Here is a 20,544-nt window from a genome sequence, read left to right on the forward strand (position 1 = left end):
GATGCAGAGGTGGAGGACAGAAAAGGAGAAGGAAAGAAGCTGTGAGAGAGCGGTGGCTCGAATTGAGGAGAAGGTACTAACCGTGTCTGCCATCTATCATAATGGGCGCTACTCGTTCTTTATCAAATAAAAATTAGGAGCTGACAGTGCATGTAAGCAGTTAGAGGGAATACCGGGAGTGCATCATGGATGCACCAGGATATTCATGACTACAACGTATCTGTGGAAGGCTTCTGACTGTTCAGGCGGACACGGATAGCACTGGGAGCAGTATGCGGAAAAGAGGTGGGCTTGCTGTTTATGTTAACAACCGGTGGTGTTACCCTGCCCACTTAATAATCAAAGAAAAGATTTGCTGCCCGGAAATTAAACTGTGTGCTGTTGGACTCAGGCCGTATTGTTTGCCCAGGGAATTTACCCATGTGATCCTGGTGGCTGTCTATGTTTCTCCCTCTGCTAACCCCACCGCTGCATGTGACACTATCCACTCTGCCATAGTCCGGCTACAGACTCAGCACCCAAGTGCCTCCATGGTGATCTCTGGTGACTTCAACCATGTGTCATGTTTCGGCTGTGTGCAGGCTGGATGAGAACCCAATCGCAAACTCACGGAGGCAGGAATGAACTCAAACTTCACAGCTTTATTGCTGGAGAGGAAAACCATACAAACTAAACTGGGAAACTATAACGTAATAGACGGAGAAACACACGGCCATGAATGAGGGAGACGCAGACATAAATACACAGAGGGTTAACAAGGGAAAGGGAGAGCACACGGGGAACACAGGTGACACTGATAATCATAACAAGACAAGGCAGGAGTAAACGCAACACTGACGGGAGACTGTCAAAGTAAAACAGGAAGTACACAGAGGTTCAGACAGGAGGAGAGAGAGTCAAGTTATTTTTCCTTCCAATAGTGTTAACATGCTACACAGGTCACGAACAAGATTTTTTTAAATTTCCATTGTAAGTGGGCTAAAGCAGTTAATTAAAAGTAGTCGCTCAGTGGGAGACTGAGATTATTCTGTACAACTCCTCCATTTAATACCACGTAAACACTGCAATAGTTTTGCAGACACTCTTTCTTACTCTGTAATGTGGCAGTTAATTTGTTGACATTTATTAATAATCATATCTGTCAACCCTGAGTATTTATTACTTGGTGACTTGTATATATTGTGCTGTTCCTCATATCCTAACATATATTGATAGTCTAGTTTGTTTTTGTTAATGCTGCTGTACTGGAAAATATGTATAAAATTATATTTATGCATTCAGTTTTTATTACAGGGTTTACCAGAGCCCAGCTCTCTTTACCTTCCAATGTGATGGCCATATCCACAGGGAGAGTGATCACCTTTAACGTCCCCAGTGTCCTACAGCTGAGCTGTGGTAAGAAGGGTGTAGTTTGTATGTTAAAGCTGGATGTAAAGTCAGGTCCATAAGAATATGCCCAGTGACTTGTTTTTGCTCCCGTACATCACCACAGTGGATCTTAAATTGGACAGTCAGGATGTGACTGAAGTGCAGACTCTCAGCTTCAAATCATGAAGTTTAATAAAAGAATTATATTCAAACTTTCGCGTGATGTTTGGGTCAAATCTGACCAACACTGATAAATATTGTGCTTTGCATTTGATTGCCTCAAGGCCTTATGACATCCTCCACACTGTGCACTTGAACTTATAAAAGTGATGATTATTTGTTTCAATGAAATTTTAATGTTTTGTTACATCTGTGATGTTCCCGCTCAAAGGTGACCATCGCTGGAAATGAATCTTTTACACAGTCACCTATTTTGGTTGATTGATTGATAATACTTTCCAGCACCATCTTACACAAACATCACATGGGGAAGACGGGTCAGAGAGGGAGTTTGAGAGCAGAAAAAAACCTCAGCACATGAATCGCCACATCTGACATTATGGAAGACATGAGCTTCGAAGGTGTTTGGAGGGGGTGGGAGGGTGAGTGTAGGTTTGTTTCAGTGTTCATATGTGTGTGTGTGTGTGTGTGTGTGTGTGTGTGTGTGTGTGTGTGTGTGTTCCGTGTTCAGCCAAGAGAAAGTGTCCCTTCACCTGGTTAAGCAAAAGTCAACAATCTTCCACGCGGGTGGCCTTGAATGAGGAGGGAGAGTCACAACACATCTTGTTATCTAAGAAACAATTTTGTTATTCCCCTCAGTTGATCATCCAGCTGGCGCCAGGGGGGCTGCATGAGATGAAGATGGTAGTTGTTTTGGTCAATGCGAACAAACTGCTTCCAATTTTACAGCTGGTCTAATGGCCATCATTGGTCACCAGGTCTCTTCTCGTTGTTCTTCTTCAAGATGTTATCCATATTGCGTTAAAAAAAACACAGTCTGAGTACTCACAGCCCTGCCCATCGTCCATCATGTCGGCCAGCTTTGTGGGATTTTGAACAGCTGTAGCTGCTTCTTGTTCTTTGATAAGCCGAGCCGGCTCCAATCAGCCACAACTCTGTTACCGTGGTTCCAAATTGGTAGATGTCGTTCAGTGTCCTCCATCAAGAGTGTCACCAGACACACGACGCAACCGACCATCGAGTATCCGACAGCAAACGTCTCTGCAGGACAATCAGGCTCTCCCAAGCCCAGGAGGGTGGGATCAAATCCATAATTCTTCTTTATGTTTCAGAGAACAAGTCTTTGAGACTCTCTTAAGGTTAGAGAATATCCAAGACTATACAAAGGACATGAGAAGCCAAGCAGGAAAGATAAGGGAGAGGGAGAAAGTGTGACCGCCTCCATCAAGAGCCAAGAGCAGAAGCATTTTGGATCTGACTGACACTTCTGAGCCTGTAAAGTGAAGCCAAAGTGTCTTAAACCTGCGTTATTGATATTAACATTTCATTTTTCCTTTTGTCTCATTGTGTGTGTAGCAGGCAGTGGAGTGATGATTGTGCAGTCAGTTTTGTACAGATGTGCAGATAAAGAAATCTGCTCTCGGCTTCACGATCTGGACTTCATCAAGAAAAGGTGAACACTGTCGGATAGTTTAACTGCTTTGATTACAATAAAAAGCACCAGCAGCTCAAATGAAAGCAGCAGATATTAGAAACCATGAACTGATCACTTCAACAAACCTAGAAATTTGTTTTTTGTGTCCCTGCAGCTGTGACTTGAAGGAAGTGTGTGAAATAAATACAAACATGGTCTGTACCTGTGATCCCGGCGTCTGCACCTACCTGGACATCACCTTCACCTGCGTCCCTGCAAGTCTGTTACATGTGTGATTATCAGCTAACAATCAGTCACATCTGTACATGAATCATTACAGTTTCTAATGTGATGCGTTTCTTTGTCAGTCCACAGTGTAACATGTGAAGGATCTCAGGCGAACCTTCAGTGTGGTCAGATTTATTTTTCTCATTTATTGTAACTTTAGTGGATTCATTTGATAGAACTACAAACATGGTTACAGTTCATGAACTCTTCCTCAGGTGAAGGACAGGTTATAGTCGTCTCCTGGGCGAATTATGGTCGCCGTGACAACACCACATGCTCTCATGGACGTCCTGTCTCTCAGATCCAAAATGTTCACTGTTCGAGTCCCAGTAGTGCAGAATATGTAACTAACAGGTACAGATGCTGACTCTCTTTCCATCTTCTCTCAGATGACACGACGTACTTCAGTCCTCTGCTGACTCACCTTTGACCTGCATTCACAGGTGTAACTGGCAGAACAACTGTACTGTTGGAGCATCAAACACAGTGTTTGGAGACCCCTGTGGCGGCACCTACAAGTACCTGGAGGTGGTTTATGACTGTCAGGGTAAGAACTTTAAACTTCATGACTCTGTGAATTCAATTATACGTACAGATAATTATTAATCATTATTAAAGAATTCATATTTCTGTTATAAAGAAGTCACTGAAATTATCAGACATGAAAACGTTTTCAGTTCTTTTGCAGATCCTGAGTGAACGGATTGAAATCACAGCTTTCAGAAAGTTCTTGAGAATAAATCAGAATCAATTCCGTATTAATCAGATTTAATTGCTCATAAATTACACTTGAACTGCTGCTTGTGTCACACTAAATAATCACTGCTGCTGTAGTCAGTCAGTTAAAGAACCAGCAGCTAGAATGAGAGGACTGGATACTTCTCTTTGACGTGGACTCAGATGCTGATTCATTAGGAGCAAAGATAAAGCACGTCTATAAAACATTTTCCGTTCTCAACTTCATGTGTTTGTGTATTGTATGTACGGTCGGCAAGGTCAGTCTCTCAATTGCCCCTCGGGGATCAATAAAGTTTTCTGAATCTGAATGTTGGATTCTTACACATTGTTTTTATGTTGAACAACATGTTAACATATAATTTCATGTACCTTTGCTCTACTAACTTTACAATCATGCTGCAGCTCCTTCCTGCCCTGCTGGTTGGACTTGGTTTGGAGGTCGCTGTTTCCTCTTTAAAAGCAGCTTGAAGACCTGGACTGATGCTGAGGTACATCAGGAAATAACAGCAGCTGTTGCTGCATCACTGATGATATAAAGACTTTCTGTCTTTGACTGATTTTAAATGCATTCTCACACTTTTCATCTTCTGTGCACCTCATCTTCCTCCTCAGAGTTCCTGTCAGACACTCGGTGGACATCTGGCTTCATACCACAGCACAGCTGAGTACACCTTCATCAGAAAGCTCATTTACACAGCAGCAGGGTCATATACACCAGCTTGGGTTGGAGGCAACGACAGAGAGACTGTAAGTGTTTCACAGATAAAGAGGATGAGCTGCAGCTGTTTCTGATATTTCATATGTTTCTCTTCATATTCATCAGTTTGATTCAAAGGTCAACATGTGACAGACTGATTAATCAGGACTTTGTTCCTGGAGACAGATGTTGCTGTTGACTTGACTTTTCTTTTCATTTTTTACCTGCACAAACAAAATGAACCTTCGTTGTGTTCGAGTGGTGTAAGAGGTCTCATGTCTGCACTCTCAGCATAGATGCATCAAAGTACATCAGAACAAACTGAACTTTATTCTTCCAGGAAACTGTGTGGAAGTGGAGTGATGGTTCCCAGTTTGACTTCACAAACTGGGCCAGTGGAGAACCAAACAACTATGGAGGAGGAGAAGATTGTATGGAGATAAACTTTAATGGTACAAACTGAAAGTGGGCCTGTTGATGAAATGTGTTTGGTTTTTATATTGACTGAAGTCATGTGATCTTAGGTCTTTATAAGAACTGTGTTTGTTCTTTTTACATTAGAGAAGAAGAAAACATTTACAGCACAGACCTCTGATTTTATTTCTTTGTTTTGATTCTTTACAGGAGATTATGTCAACGACTCAGGATGTAACTCACAGAGAGGGTTTGTTTGTGTCAGAGGTCCATAACTGCTCCTTCGTGTCCTGACACGTCTGACATGATGATGTCACAGCCTCACTGCTGATGTCACTTCCAGCAGGATGTCAAGCCTCGATGACATCACTGCTGGATTCTGTTGATAAATATGATTTCATATCACAATAAACAGGAAAATAAATTCAATAAAATTTAAAGGAACTGAAATGTTGACCTGAAAGTGAGTCATTCATGCTTCAAATCATCATCTGATCATTTTAATAAACCTCAAAATGCTTTCTGTCTCCCTGCAGCTGTGATGGAAAAACCTGTGTGACATAAATATACCATCAGTACTTCTGATCCTGGGATCTCATCACCTGATGCTGATAACGCAGTTATGTTTAAATCTGAAGAAAAGAATAAGCTTAATCGTATTTGTGTAAAATTATATATTTATCTTTTTTTTGCAACTTTACCAGCTTTACTTATAAAGCACTTTAACACAAAACCAGAGATCACAAAGTGCTGCACATATACAACAACAGATTAAATGAATGGACTGTCATACCTGTAACACTCGGCCTGTTGCCTTCACATTAAATGATTTTTTGAATAATAATTTTAAAAATATTTCTTCACGTCATTATGCAAATAGAGGTGACATGGGCCGCGAGATTGAGACACGTCATTAGAGCCTCTTCATGTGTGTTTGGTTTGGGTTTCCACCAGCTTGGAATTACCAGAAATAGAGAGAGCATAGCCACACATATGAAACAGGAAAAGACCGCCATGTAATCCATTTATTTCAACAAAGTAGCTGTAATCTGAATACCACCTTTATAAACAGTAACTGCACTTAGTGGACCTTTGTTCCTCACTATCTGTTCTGACACTTTGCTGCGGATCTGAAAATGGTGACTGGCACCTGACGGTTTCACTACCAATCGGGGGCGATCGTGGCTCAAGAGTTGGGAGTTCGCCTTGTAATTGGAAGGTTGCCGGTTCAAGCCCCGGCTCGGACAGTCTCGGTCGTTGTGTCAGAGGGCCCGGTGGCGCCAGTGTCCGGCAGCCTCGCCTCTGTCAGTGTGCCCCAGGGTGGCTGTGGCTACAATGTAGCATCACCAGTGTGTGGATGTGTGATGGCTTTGGGGCTTTGGGTCCTTAAGGACGAGTAAAATACAAACACAGGCCATTTACCATTACTGGGCACCCTATTCTAGTCTCAACAACAGCACTTCAGTAAGTTTCCACTACAAGATGGTTCCCTCTTATCTACTGCTCTACAGGCAAACATGGGCGAGAGTCTATTCAGCGCTGTGTCCATGGAACACTACGCCACATGATTATATGGCAGGTTTGAGTAATATGAGATTAATATAAGGCACAGTAATAAAGCACTTCAGGTAAGCTCATTCTAACAACATGGAAACAGGAGCAGTGCAAAGAGAAGAGAAGTGATCGCATATACAGTATAGTTGGGCTGCTGCCAGCTTCTTCACTCACTGTGTTTATACGCCTCTCTGCACTTAATTATTAGTTGTGATTATTCATCTCTGGCTCCACACGTGTCCTTGTCCTGTGTTCCTCCCCTCGGCATCAACAGGTCGTTATGTCTGCCCCTCCCTGAGCCTGGAGAGTTCTTCCTATTTAAAGGGAGTTCTTCCTTCCCACTGTCACCAAGTGCTTGTTCTTAGGGGGTCGTCTGATTGTTGGGGTTTCTCTGTATTATTGTAGGTTCTTTACTTCACAGTGTAAAGCACCTCGAGGTGCCTGCTTTTGTGTCATGGAGCGCTATAAATAAAACTGAACAGTTACATGGTTGGGGTCAAGACATTTGTCCCAGAAAGGCCACTCTTTCAGAAATCCATTTACATCTCAGATGTTGAAAAAACTGTTTATCAAATCTTTTTTCAGAAGACATATTAGAGTCCTTCATGGTGAGCTTGAACAACACTCAAACACAGGTGTGATGGCTTTTTCAGTTTCAGGTTTCCTGGATGATGATTTGGGTGTTTATGAAGGTCCTGTTCTGTCTGTGCTCCAAACCTTTTGCATGATGCTGTCGCTGCTGCACAATGACATGTTGTGTTTATCAGGAACTAATTCAGCAGTCAGTAGAAAGACTTCTTTCTAAATACTCTGGATGTTTTTGAAGCTCATTTTTAGTTTCTGGTGTTTTCCCATGAATCCACTTCCTCTGTGGTCTCTGAACAGAGAGACGTGTGGAGATGTTTCATGCAAAGCAGAATATTTTCCAGTCAAATGTGTTCTCAGCTGTGCTCCTGCCTGTCTGTTACATTCATATCATGGACCTGTGTGTTTTATAGTAACATCCAGTGAATCATTAAATAGCCGTCATGAATACCTGCTGTACCACCCCATTTAAACCACTGTAAACACTGGTGTGTTGAACACCCACAGCTGTTGCTGCATGTGTGTCTGTGTCGTCCACTTGGTCTCCGTCCTCTTTGTTCCCTCTTTAGGACGCTGTTGACGAACAGGGGAGTGTCACTTTCTCTCTGAGCTGATCAGGCTCTTTGAACTGTTCTGTGCTCTTCATTTAAATCCAGACGTGATCACATTTTCAAACTGTAGCTCCTAAACTTTGGAACAACATGTTTGCAATCATTTACATCATGTTAACACAATCATTTGTATTAAATGTTAAAATAAATGTAATCTACCATTAATCGTGTTTAAAATGATGATCCGAGCCCCTCCCAGCTGTCACTGGGTCAGCTGATCCAGGCTTATATAACTTTTAATGTAAAGTAGTTTTATTTCCTGCTGCAGCTGAGAAGGAACAGGTCCTGCTTTTCCATTGGCTGTGCTTTGCATGTACATCACAGGTGTTACTGAAACAGAGTGAATCCAGCAGCTCTGTGTTTGATCCTCCATCAGCTCTTCACTGTAATCCAGATCTCCTAACATGATGCTCTGCTCCGGACTCAGCAGCACACTGTGTGAGTACAACACACTGATCATCCTTTATTTATACATGAAATCAGCTGCACATGTTCAGTCTAATCCTTTTCTAGCTTTCCACTGTGCTGTACTGTGACATGCTTTTCTTTCTGCTTTATTGGATCAGTTCATCTAACATCCTAAATACATGTTTGCATCACCTCAGCAGGACAGTTAGGCTTCACAGAGTCCTGAGAGCAATTCATGGCTGATCATTTACTTTGAAGAGTTGAAGTCAAACTGTCAACACAAATAAGTTTATTGACAAAAGTTGGAAAGATGAAGAGAATAAATGTGTCATTGAAATCTGCTGTTTAGAAAGAGTTTCCAAAGAATCCAGGTGTGAATGAAAGCAGCAGCTTTCTCCTGTTTGCTTTTCATTTCTGTTTCATGTTTTGAGGTGAATTCAACTTGATATCAAACACACAGTCTGACACTGAGCTTTCTTTCTGTCTCTTTCAGTGCTGGCAGCAACCTGTTCACTCATCACTTCAGGTAAATGCTGTTTTACTGCTTCTTATATTCTGGTCACAAAGAGCCTTTCTGTGAACTTTCTCATTATTAGAGCTCACCTCTTCTTCTTCTGTCTGTAACTACTAAATATTGTATTTGTGTGATCTAAAATCTAAACTCTATCCTTCACACACACCTTTTTAAAATCTTATTTCTGTTCCCAGTGAAAATGAAATGAAACCTGTCTGGTGGCTGCTGGGCGGGTGGGGGGGGGGGGGGGGGGGGTTCTGGATGTTGTGGGGCTCCTTGTTGACATGTGTGAGGAAATCAGGGATAGAGGCTTTGGATTGCAATCCTTTAAATCAATCTTGATTTAAAGCAGACCTTCTCAAAGTGTGGGGTCCGCCCCCTAGGGGGGCGCAGAGCCATTGCAGGGGGGTATGAAAAGGGGGGGGGGGGGACAAAACCACTGCTAGCACGGGGCGGCCACAGAAACGCAAAGCAGGAGATGAAGCGTCGCTGAATATGTTTCCAAACCAACTTCATTCTGAGCCAAAGACGAGAAAATATGGTGAAGCAAATCTGCCCTTTGGCTTCACCTGCACAGGTGCTGAGGTCGGTCTCCCTGCAGAACTGGTTTCCCTGCGTCGGGAGCAGCGCTGGGCTGTTCAAATCACAGACAAACAGGATCCCACATTCTTGATCTTTAGTTCACAAACACTTGTTGTAATGACTAACTGCTCCTGACATGTTGGAGATGTTTGCTCTTTATACAGTAAAGTTACAGCAGGATACAAATAACATCAGGCTGATCCTGCCACGATTTGTTCCCTCGGTTCAAATCACTGACTAACAGGATCCCACAGCTGTTTATGTTTTTGAACCCATTTTGCTCAGAGAGACATTTTTTGACAAATGTATTGATGCAATGTTGAATATAGATAGATAATAACATGATAGATATTATGTCTCTGCACTCTTTACAAACTGTGATCTTTGTTGTCCACCCTGGAGCTAAATCAGCCAGCAGCTTCAGCAGACAGAGGTTACTGTAAGCTTCGCTGACACTAACCGTGTTTCACATCCATCAGGGAAAACTAAAGTAAGATGAGGGACCAGCTGTAGCTTCACCTTCAGCAAGAAAATGATCAACACATTCCCCATTAATTTATCAGAAATGTACAATTTATTTTTTATTTCAGGCTTTATCAGAGTTCAAGTTTCTCCTCCTGTGACCCCCATATCCACAGGGAGAGTGGTCACCTCTAACGGCCTCAGTGTTCATCGCCTGAGCTGTGGTAAGATGGAAAATAGTGTCCAAGAATTCACACAGCTGCTTATTTTCAGTTTAAATTGTATTTTCCTGATCAACAAACCAACAGTGCATTTATTCTTTAAAAAAGCTCTGAGGATGTTGGACTGTGTATAAAAGTTCAGAAACATTTGATGTAGATTAGAAACAAAAACACTGACTTAAAGTTTCCTCCTTGATCAGAGTTAATGTAATATCCACTGTGGTGGTGTACAGAGGTACAATCCTCATTATTTATGGATCTGCAGCATCTGAGTCTGAAACTGAAGCCTGAAACCTGGATTATTGCATGTTGTGTTGAGTTGTTCCTTTTCTCTCATACTGTGTCTGTATAACAGTGGGTGGAATGATCATTGTGAGGTCAGCTGAGTACAGATGTGGAGGTGAAGTAATCTGCTCTCACGGTGACGCTGTGAACAACGTGAGGAACAGGTGAGCACTGTGGGATGGTAGAAGTGAGCCTTTGATTCAAAAGAAGAAACAAACTAAAACCTGTTGAACAGCTTTACTCAAACTAACAGGAAGTAAATGATTACCTGAAAGTAACTTGTTTCATATCTTTGAGCTGAAAACCAGCTGTTTCTGTCTCCCTGCAGCTGTGATGGAAAAACCGAGTGTGACATACAGTCAAACATTACTTATGATCCTGGAGTCTGCAAATACCTGGAGACCACCTACGACTGCTTCCCACGTAACGACTCTGTTAAACCTGTGATTAGAAATGACTGATGAACCCAATCTGTACATGAATGATTACAGTTTCTATGGGATCTGTGTCTGTTTCAGGCCAAAGTGTAACATGTGGAAGATCTCAGGCAAACCTTCAGTGTGGTGAGAACACAGCTTCTATGTCTTTCTACATTTAATGCAGTTAAAAATATCACCATGGTTACAGTTTGACTCTATGAACTCTTCCTCAGATGAAGGACAGGTTATAGTCGTCTCCTGGGCGAATTTTGGTCGCCGTGACACGACCACGTGCTCTCATGGACGTCATTACTATCAGCCCCAAAATGTTAACTGCTTCTGGTCAGGAAGCATGAACTATGTAACTACCAGGTACAGATGCTGACTCTGTTTCTTCAGCTCTCCATCTTCTCTCAGATGACGCAGTGAATTTTCGCTGATTCACCTTTGACCTGCATTCACAGGTGCAATGGGAAAAACAGCTGTACTGTTGATACAAAGAGCCTAGACGACCCGTGTGATGGCACTTATAAGTACCTGGAGGTGTTTTACACTTGTAAGGGTAAGTAACTCAAATAATAAACTTCTAAAGATAATCTTTTAGGGTCGGTACATTCAGACTTGTTTTTGAAGTGAATGAAAATGAAAATTCTTCATCATTTTTAAAAGATGAACCTTTCTGTGCTGAAAAGAATCATCAGAAAATCATCAGTCACGAAGATTTCGTCAGTTTGTTTTAGATCCTGAGTGAACACCTCGTGATTTTATCATCAAATAAATACAAATATTATAAAATAATGATAAAATAAAAATAAAACCAGTCAAAGTGACATTTAAAATTAAAATCAGCTGACATTTAAAAACAGAATTCAAAAAGTGTTTACAAAGTCATTTGAACGAACAAAAGGTACTTTTGTATAAGTCGAACAGAAAATCAAGCAGGACAGAAAACATTATAATGTGGAGACAGAAAGAAAAAGATTAGATGAAAAACAGAAAATGACAATAACAAAGACGAAGAAAACATCACAAAGTTGATTCCGTTCATCTGGACGAGCTTGTACTCGCCACAATATTACTCATCGAGTGAATAACTCAATTATAAAAAAGTCCTGACACGTTTTGTGCCTCATTGCTTCGTTTAACGCTCAGCTCTGTCATCACGATAGAAATGCAACTGTTTCTCCCAGATTTGCCACTAAAAACAGGCCCGCAGCAGAAACCTCACTGGGAGCAGCGTTTGAATAAAACGTATGACGACATTATGTCAGGGCTCTGTGTGCGGGCAGGCGGAGAGGAGGATCCAAGCGCAGGACTCGAACACAGAATTGTGAATCAGAACCTTAGCTTTATTGCTGACATGAAAACCAAACGTGAAGTGACTACTGAAACCGGAGACCAGGAACACACAGGTATAACCTGAAGGTACGACGCGACACCGAGCATGGGAAAACACAGGGCTTAAATACACAGGGTAGTAATGAGGGAATGGGACACAGAAGGGGGACACAGCTGGGGGAGATCAGGGCTAATGAGACGGGGGAAACAAAGCTGCACACACTAACATAAGACAGACTTTCACAATAAAACAGGAAACATGAATCACAACTCAGAGACATGGACTCAACACAGAGAGACAGAAAATGACACATGGAACTGAACTATACATGAAACCACAATTCCTAAAAAATGGATAACAGAAACATGAAACTCTAATAATAATAATAATCATCACAACCACAAGAGAACAAGAAAACAATCCATGATGCAAAATTACACCAAAACATAATAAACTCAAAATACTGGGTCCAACGGACCCAGAACCGTGACAGTACCCCCCCCCTCCAAGGGCTGGCTCCCGACAGCCCAAACAAAAAAAGCACAAAGCACCAGGCCAGGATAGAGGGACAGAGACCAAACAAAAAACAAGGAGCACCAGAGTCCAAAAACGCAGGAAAGCACATCAAAAACAAAAACCAGAGCTCAACAAGAGTCCACAAAAAGTTCAGGGGGCCGACCGTGCACATGGCAACGGAGGCAAAACCAATCAGGAGGCCGACCACTTTGAAGGTAGTGGCGGCCACTGAGCAGGTCCGGAGGTCGGCCGCGATGCCAGCGGCGGCGACGAACGCTTTCCGGAGGCCGTCCCCGAAGGCCATGATGCCAACTTAGAGGCCCGGAAAACGGCCGGCAGAGGTGAGGCGGAACGGGTCGAGCTGGCTCTGACGGCGGTGTGGTAACCGCAGGACCAGACGAGGCCGGACCAGGCGAGGCCGGACCAGGCGTGGATGAAGACACGGAGGCCGGACCTGACGGCAGCGGGACGGCTGCAGGCAGTGATGCGAATGGTGATGATGTAGAAGTCGCGGGGGATGACTCAGCAGACGACAGTTGAACAGACTTCCCCGGACCATCAGCAGATGTGAGGATGTGCTGGCTGGGTCCTCCAGGACCCTCAGTTAATGAGGCGTGGTGCTGGATGGGCTCCTCGGACCCTCCAGCTGACGACACTTGAGGCTGGACGGGCTCCTCGGGCCCATGACCAGCAGCTTTACAGCTGTGGCTCCAGCAAACATCAGCTGATACTAGAAATTAATATTAAATAAATTCTAACAACAGCTGATCAAGCTTAAACGTGCTGCTGTTGTTTAGCGTGACATCCGCTGGTTTCCTCTTTCTGGCGCAAAGTGGGCGATAAACAAACAAGAGAGAAAAGCCGATCAGCTGATCATTGATCAGTTTCATGACTGAAGTAGCAACAGGAGAGAGAGGGAGAATGAGAGGAGAAGCTGTGCAGTGTAACAGAATAACTCCAGCTTTGTGTCTTTTTCCATTCGAGCTGAAGTCCGGGACAAACTGTTCCTTTTCACCTCAATACGAAACATGTAATATTTCCTCTGAATGCGAGACGATTGGCAACTCTACTAACTAACCTTATGAACAAAATAAAGTTCACTATCAGTAACATCATAGCACCCACCCAGCTGTATAGAAACCCTGTCATGCTAGCTAGTACGAGTTATTGTAACTGACTGTAAAAAGTCAGCACAGCTAAAATAAACTCCACCTAAACTTGGTTTATATCTGACCCAGATAGACTGCAGGTCATAACTTCTTACCTGAAGTTCAGTTCACCTGACACTCGGACCGGCGGCCTCCTCGGGTCTCTGCTCCTCCTGCCTCACCTTTCCCTCATCCACCCGGTGGAAGCTCTGCCACAGCCACCACCAAACAACTGAGTTATTTTTACAAATCTGCCAATCCACCAGCTTTCATTGTTTATACTGTTACAACAACAAAAAAAAAAGAAAAAAACCCCCATCGGCCCATAAAAACGAAAAATCACCATCGGGCATACCGGATGGCCAGCCCAGCTCTGATTGTAGGGTAGCAAACATCGTCGGAAAACACGTTTTCAACACTGCAGGTTACCTGGTGTAATGCTTTACTGAAACATGGTCTGACTCCTATCTAACTATATAAAGAGTAACTGAAGGTTAAGCCAGGCGCTCACACCTCCGCTCTGCTGCGTCTCAGCCACCATCTCTCTGGCAGAAAGGGCGCTAGAGCAGAGCAGGGGAGAGGCGAGCTGGAACAAACCATTTCTTTTGGGGGGGGGGATCTATACGTTTGTCTTTAGAATATTACGTCTCAACCAAGTACTGTATGGTCTTTCTATTTTTAGTAGTGTGTCACACAAACAGCAAATATTGTCAAAAAAAGTAAGACATCTTTGGGGTGCTTTGATTCCTTTGGGCTATATATGAGCTAAAAACGCCCGTGTTTAAAACTAAGTATGTTCCCTAAAACGGTGACAGCGCTACAGACCCATGACAGCCTTACCCAGTCAGCCAGTAGCTATGACCAGCACTACTTGTGCAGTTAATAAGAGGACAGGTAATGTTTGTCGCATTGTTACGCACAGCACGCTCATTTGTTTCAATTCGTCAGTTGCCACAAGACAACTGACCAACGTGTACATAATAAGCTAATACTCCTGGGTGCTATAGAGTACAGTGTACGCTGTTCACCATACTTCATGGCTTTGCTGCATCAGTCTGCCTCTCTGAGTTAATTTGTGTTTCTCCTACAGCTCTGGACCGCCCAGGTCTGATGCAAGCCAGATCCTTTTATTTAGTAAAAATGGGATTAATAGTTAAACATTATTGTTGAGGGGCACAGACAGGACTCCGCACGCACACAAACATTACAAACAAAAGGGCACTTTGGGCACCCATCAGGAAAGGGGGGGTGCTCAAGCCCCTCCCGCCCCCCCCCTCTGCACGTGCCTGGTGAAAGGGGACAATCTGGGGATCCGTGGGTCCAAGGGGAAACTCACACGTCCATATAGTGGGGAAGTCACACAACTGTCACACAGGAGAGGAAAATTACTCACAGTCTGAAAAACAAGCACAAATTCACGGAGCTGAGAGAATCACTAACGTGTCTCGCACAACCGTCCAGCGACCAGAAGCACAGCGTCCCGGCCTTAAATGGTGGGAAGATAATGGCAGCTTAATTGCGAACAGGTGTGTGGGCCAAGGGCGGGAGCCCACAGTGAGCTCCGCCCAGGCAGAGCGGTGAGGAGAGAGTGAGAGAGAAACAATACACATGTAGCCTTGCGGGGCCGGCTGGGTAGACACGGGGACGTGACATGTTCACTCCGTCAGCTGTTGAACACCTGCTGCTGATTTAAGAAACACGCCCATGTTAACTGGTGACAGTCACAGTTTAACGTTTTCAGCTGTGTGCGCCCTGTAAAGTAACACCATCAGGATGTTCTACATTTAATGACGCACATCGATGGATTGGTGCAGGCGTATCTCAATAAGTTCTGCTCAAATAACTGGATTATGGATTCCTCATAACCAGGTGTGTTATGAGGAATGTTGTCACAGTTTATTTATAATGTGTTGTTATAAGCTGATTAAAAAACAGAGCCATCCAGTTACTATGTTACAGCGCCACTGTCAGGGTTCCTGGGCCGCTGACCCAGCGTTTTCAGTTTGGTCTTCTGTCAGTGTTTAGTTTTCATGTTGGTTTCCTGTTTTATTGTGTTAGCCTTTTGTCTGTGTGTACTTTGTTCATTTCTACTTCCCAGTTTCTCATTAGTTAGTTCAGCTGTGTTCTTACCGGTTTCTAATCATCCTCATCATCCAGTCGGTTTCCCTGAGTTCCTGGTATTGTTCTCACCTATTCTGCGTGTGGGCTTCCGTGCTGGCTCTTTAACTGGCCAGCATGTCGTGGAGTGGGTGGGAGGTGTCGTCCAACATCGTCCTTCTCTTGGACAACATCCACGTCTCAGACACCACCTTAAGGGAGTCCGGCTCCATCCCCACAACATTACTGGCCTTGCAGATCAGTCGATTTAGTCTGTTAGCATCTGTGAACCTCAACCTGTTGTCCCAGCATCCAAGAGCATAGAGGACAGGACTGGCCACAACAGACTGATAGAAAATCCTGAGCACTGTCCAAAACACGCTAAAAGACGCAGAAAATACAGATATCTCTGGCCTTACTGTAGAGTACCCAGTCTAGTTTATTTAATGTGTACTCTGAGGTATTTATAGTCCTTCACCGTGTCCACGTTGACCCCCTGGTTTGAAACACAGGTCGCAGCTTTCCTGGTCCTCCTAAAGTCCACAATCAGGGCTTTTGTCACACTGAGCTGCAGATGATTCTGCTCGCACCATGTGACAGAGGAGTCGACCACAGCCTGGTACTCCATCTCATCACTCTCACTGATGCATCCAACCGCTGCAGAGTCATCAGCAACCTTCTGAAGATGGAGGTCTCTGTGCAGTGGCTGAAGTCTGTGGCGTAGAAAGTGAAGAGGGGAGAGCATGGTCCCTTGTGTTGCCTCTGTGTTCCTGATCACATTGTCAGACACAAAGTGTTGAAGACGCACATATTGTGGTCTTCCTGTCAGGTAATCAACAATCCAGGACACCGCAGAGGCATCTACCTGCATCACTATCTGTTTATCACCCAGGAGGGTCGGCCTGATGGTGTTGAATGCACTGGATAGTCAAAAAACACGACCCTCCCAGTGCTCACCGGTTGGTCCAGGTGGGCGTAGACACGACTGAGCGTGTTTGGTACAGGAAAGAGGGATGACGTCTTCCACAGCACTGGTGCACAGGCCTCGAGGACACCGGGACTCGCCCTGTCTGGTCTTTCAGGCTTTTTTAGTGGAGTCGTTCATTTGTCTCTGAACCTGGTCCTAGGTAAAAGTTACAGGTGGAGCAGGAGTGTCAGGACTTTCACAGTATGCTCAGGTGCAATGAGGAGAAAGAGGGAGAGAGAGTGGTGTGGCTTTGGACTGTAGGCTGACTACAGTTAAGTCAGTCGGGGGGTGAGCGTTAGCTGCAGTGTCAAATCTGTAGAAGAACAAATTCAACCTGTTGGCCCTCAGCTCTGCTTTTGAATGGCGTGAGTCCAGTGACGCTTTTCAGGACTTTTCAAGCTCCTTAGACTACCGTGACCTGGGTGACTGAGAACCTACAAAGACATATCTTCATGCCACTCCAGAGCTTTCTCATGTTGTTCTGCTGGAGTTCCCACTCCAGCTTTCTCCTGCAACTGTCCATAGCCTCTCTGATCGTGCCCTTCAATAAAAACGAAACCCTTTCCACCTCCTCTCTGTGGCCCTCTTTTTATCGTTGAGGAGAGCTGTGATGTTCTTTCACCCACGGCTTGTTATCCGAATAACAATGTATAGTCCGAGCTGAGATAATGGAGTCTGAGCAGATGGTTATGTAATCACTGATACACTCAGTGTCCTGTGGGGCTCACAACGTATCTGCCTGTTGCCTCATAACAAGTTCTCTCTCAGCTGGTAAAACAGACGACATACTGTGTGAAAGTTGGAAGTATAGCATTCAAAGTGATGTAGTGGAAGTCATCCAAGGTGGCTATGAAGGCATAGAGTGCTGAGTCTGTAACCAGGTATCGCAGAAGGAATAATGTCAAATGAACCTCATCAGCTTAAATTCAAATAGACTCAGTAGTGGAACACGGCTAGGTATTTTCTTTGTCTTTTGAGGAATTATTAATCTGATTATCGACCTTCTACCTTTACAATTATTTTGCAGCTCCTTCCTGCCCTGCTGGTTGGACTTGGTTTGGAGGTCGCTGTTTCATCTTTGATAGCAGTCAGAAGACCTGGACTGATGCTGAGGTACATCAGAAATAACAGCAGCTGTATGTGTACATGTTATATGTGGGACATATAAAAAGCTTCCTGCTGTGAGAATCATTCAGTGAAAGAAGACTTGCTTTATATTCATATTCACACACAGTTGGAAGTGCATGAGTAAATACACAGGACTTCTGTTCTTAGCTGATTATTGCTGCGGCGTCACAGCCCTGCACTAACAGCTTCATGCTGATACATGCAGTGCAGTAATGTTCATGCAGTGATGTTCAGAATTCAGAGCAAACATTCCCTCCTCGTGTCTCTTCTATTCATCAGCTCTCTCTTTGCTGCCTTCATCAAACTCACTTTATCTTTGATTTTAAATGCATTCTCACACTTTTCATCTTCTGTGCACCTCATCTTCCTCCTCAGAGTTCCTGTCAGACACTCGGTGGAAATCTGGCCTCATTCCACAGCACAGATGAGTACACCTTCATCAGAAAGCTCATTTACACAGCAGCAGGGTCGTATACACGAGCTTGGGTTGGAGGCAACGACAGAGAGACTGTAAGTGTTTCACAGATAAAGAGGATGAGCTGCAGCTGTTTCTGATATTTCATATGTTTCTCTTCATATTCATCAGTTTGATTCAAAGGTCAACATGTGACAGACTGATTAATCAGGACTTTGTTCCTGGAGACAGATGTTGCTGTTGACTTGACTTTTCTTTTCATTTTTTACCTGCACAAACAAAATGAACCTTCGTTGTGTTCGAGTGGTGTAAGAGGTCTCATGTCTGCACTCTCAGCATAGATGCATCAAAGTACATCAGAACAAACTGAACTTTATTCTTCCAGGAAACTGTGTGGAAGTGGAGTGATGGTTCCCAGTTTGACTTCACAAACTGGGGTAATGGACAACCTGACAACTCTGGAGGAGGAGAAGATTGTATGGAGATAAACCGTGGAGGTACAAACTGAAAGTGGGCCTGTTGATGAAATGTGTTTGGTTTTTATATTGACTGAAGTCATGTGATCTTAGGTCTTTATAAGAACTGTGTTTGTTCTTTTTACATTAGAGAAGAAGAAAACATTTACAGCACAGACCTCTGATTTTATTTCTTTGTTTTGATTCTTTACAGGACGAGATTATGTCAATGATGTGGGATGTCGAGGGAACAGCTCTTCTGTTTGTGTCAGAGGTCTGACACATCTGACATGATGATGTCACAGCCTCACTGCTGATGTCACTTCCAGCAGGATGTCAAGCCTCGATGACATCACTGCTGGAGGGTATTGATCAATATGATTTCCTATCACAATAAACATGAATAAATAGATATCCTGAGCAGCAATCAGTCTCACCTGTTTTCCTAATTTCATTCTCACTTTGTGTAATATACTGAAAATAATTTAGTAAAGCCACACACACAGGTTTGTGTAAGTGACACAATATAGAATATAATTTAGAAAATTCAAACAGTCTAGCTGGTTTCACTTCCTAGCTGTAAAAGCACGCTTCTGCAAAAGCATGCAGTTTCCTGTCAGCACTTTTTTGGCACAGAGTGTACTCAGAGTTAGGCCTTTCTCATATGAAGCAATATAATCAGCATATAAACATTTAAGATAATAAATTTAAACCTCAACACCTCCCAGCCCATTGTTTATTCAGTGGGCTGGTTTCACTCATTATGCAAATGTATGTTTATAAGAATGGGGAAACCTGCAGTCAGCTGAGACTGAAGAAGTCACTTGGATGCAGTGGCGGTCCTAGCCTGTTTGGTGCCCTGGGCGAACACCCCCTCTGGTGCCTCCCCACCCCGTCCCCTGTACTCTCTACCCCACCCCACACCCACACATAAAATATATTAAGGATTGTACATTAACATATTTTACTGTAAAAACTGTTATTTTAACAAATAAACAACTGACAATGGCTAATTAACCTCTGGGGTCGACGGACGCGCCGGTGCATCAAAATCACATGACCAATTTAAGACAACACAGCTACAAGATGCAGCGACTCAGAGTCTCCATTTCAACTTGGGTCGAAACTGCGGTCTTCAAACTATACGCCAGTTTTTGAATTGTGTCGATGGGCCACGTAAAACCAGAGTTATGCTAAAAAATACACACAATGTTTTTTTCTGAACAAAACAGTGGTGTTTACAGCGGGAACAACAGTAAAAATGACGTTTTCTACGGACAGCGCTAGCAAACACTCTCCGCTTGCGAGTGAAAATGTCACGACTGGGGCTGCAGCCGTGTGAAGTTCGGAGAAGGAGGACTTTGCAGCACTTACTTGAGAAGCAGGGAGGTTTATTAGAGAAGACAGAACACAAAGTGGGGATGGCAAAACAGAACTGAGGATAACCTAAACTGGGAAAACTAAACTATAGAATGGCAAACCTGAAACACGAGAGGAGAACTGCAGGGAGAGCACATAGTGGAGACACAGAGAGGTTCACGGAGCAACGCAGAAACACAGGGTGACACAGAGGATGAACACAGACGACGCGACGAGGAACAGAGGCAGACACACACTATAAATACACAGAGACACACTGGGAAATCACACACAGGTGGGAGACACAGCTGGGCCTGATTAACCTGACGAGACAGGGGAACACTAACACCAGGGACCAACAGGGGGAGCACAAACCCAGG

At 43.8% G+C, this 20,544-nt stretch overlaps 2 protein-coding genes across 2 annotated transcripts; both read left to right on the forward strand.

The window, feature by feature from the left end:
* The first annotated feature begins 2,509 nt into the window (after nt 1-2,509).
* Nucleotides 2,510-5,543, forward strand: LOC147305475 (uncharacterized). The gene is made up of 10 exons (XM_086278098.1): nt 2,510-2,624; nt 2,905-3,001; nt 3,138-3,245; nt 3,338-3,375; nt 3,466-3,604; nt 3,694-3,797; nt 4,391-4,476; nt 4,601-4,735; nt 5,026-5,137; nt 5,310-5,543. The coding sequence occupies exons 1-10, from the start codon at nt 2,510-2,512 to the stop codon at nt 5,372-5,374; spliced, it is 999 nt and encodes a 332-aa protein (XP_086134224.1). The 3' UTR covers nt 5,375-5,543.
* Nucleotides 5,544-8,122: 2,579 nt separating this feature from the next.
* On the forward strand, nt 8,123-19,223 carry LOC147305476 (galactose-specific lectin nattectin-like). Its single transcript, XM_086277786.1, has 9 exons — nt 8,123-8,287; nt 8,751-8,783; nt 9,944-10,039; nt 10,392-10,485; nt 10,650-10,744; nt 17,835-17,920; nt 18,311-18,445; nt 18,736-18,847; nt 19,020-19,223. The coding sequence occupies exons 1-9, from the start codon at nt 8,254-8,256 to the stop codon at nt 19,097-19,099; spliced, it is 765 nt and encodes a 254-aa protein (XP_086133912.1). The 5' UTR covers nt 8,123-8,253; the 3' UTR covers nt 19,100-19,223.
* Nucleotides 19,224-20,544: the final 1,321 nt, after the last annotated feature.

This window comes from Aulonocara sp. 'chitande type north' Nkhata Bay, linkage group LG20 (genome assembly GCF_057382095.1).
Source record: "Aulonocara sp. 'chitande type north' Nkhata Bay isolate Kocher_YH1m ecotype deep benthic linkage group LG20, A_spYH_male_GT1.1, whole genome shotgun sequence".
Classification (NCBI taxonomy): domain Eukaryota; kingdom Metazoa; phylum Chordata; class Actinopteri; order Cichliformes; family Cichlidae; genus Aulonocara; species Aulonocara sp. 'chitande type north' Nkhata Bay.

What these genes read in the sequence shown, in the direction of transcription:
- LOC147305475 (XM_086278098.1), top strand. Translation starts at nt 2,510, where the DNA reads ATGTCGTTCAGTGTCCTCCATCAAGAGTGTCACCAGACACACGACGCA. An exon ending in GCTCTCCCAAGCCCAGGAGG is followed by an intron (nt 2,625 to 2,904) that starts GTGGGATCAAAT and finishes TTGTGTGTGTAG; the next exon opens with CAGGCAGTGGAGTGATGATT. An exon ending in GCAGAATATGTAACTAACAG is followed by an intron (nt 3,605 to 3,693) that starts GTACAGATGCTG and finishes CTGCATTCACAG; the next exon opens with GTGTAACTGGCAGAACAACT.
- LOC147305476 (XM_086277786.1), top strand. Translation starts at nt 8,254, where the DNA reads ATGATGCTCTGCTCCGGACTCAGCAGCACACTGT. An exon ending in CGGACTCAGCAGCACACTGT is followed by an intron (nt 8,288 to 8,750) that starts GTGAGTACAACA and finishes TGTCTCTTTCAG; the next exon opens with TGCTGGCAGCAACCTGTTCA. An exon ending in TGTTCATCGCCTGAGCTGTG is followed by an intron (nt 10,040 to 10,391) that starts GTAAGATGGAAA and finishes TCTGTATAACAG; the next exon opens with TGGGTGGAATGATCATTGTG.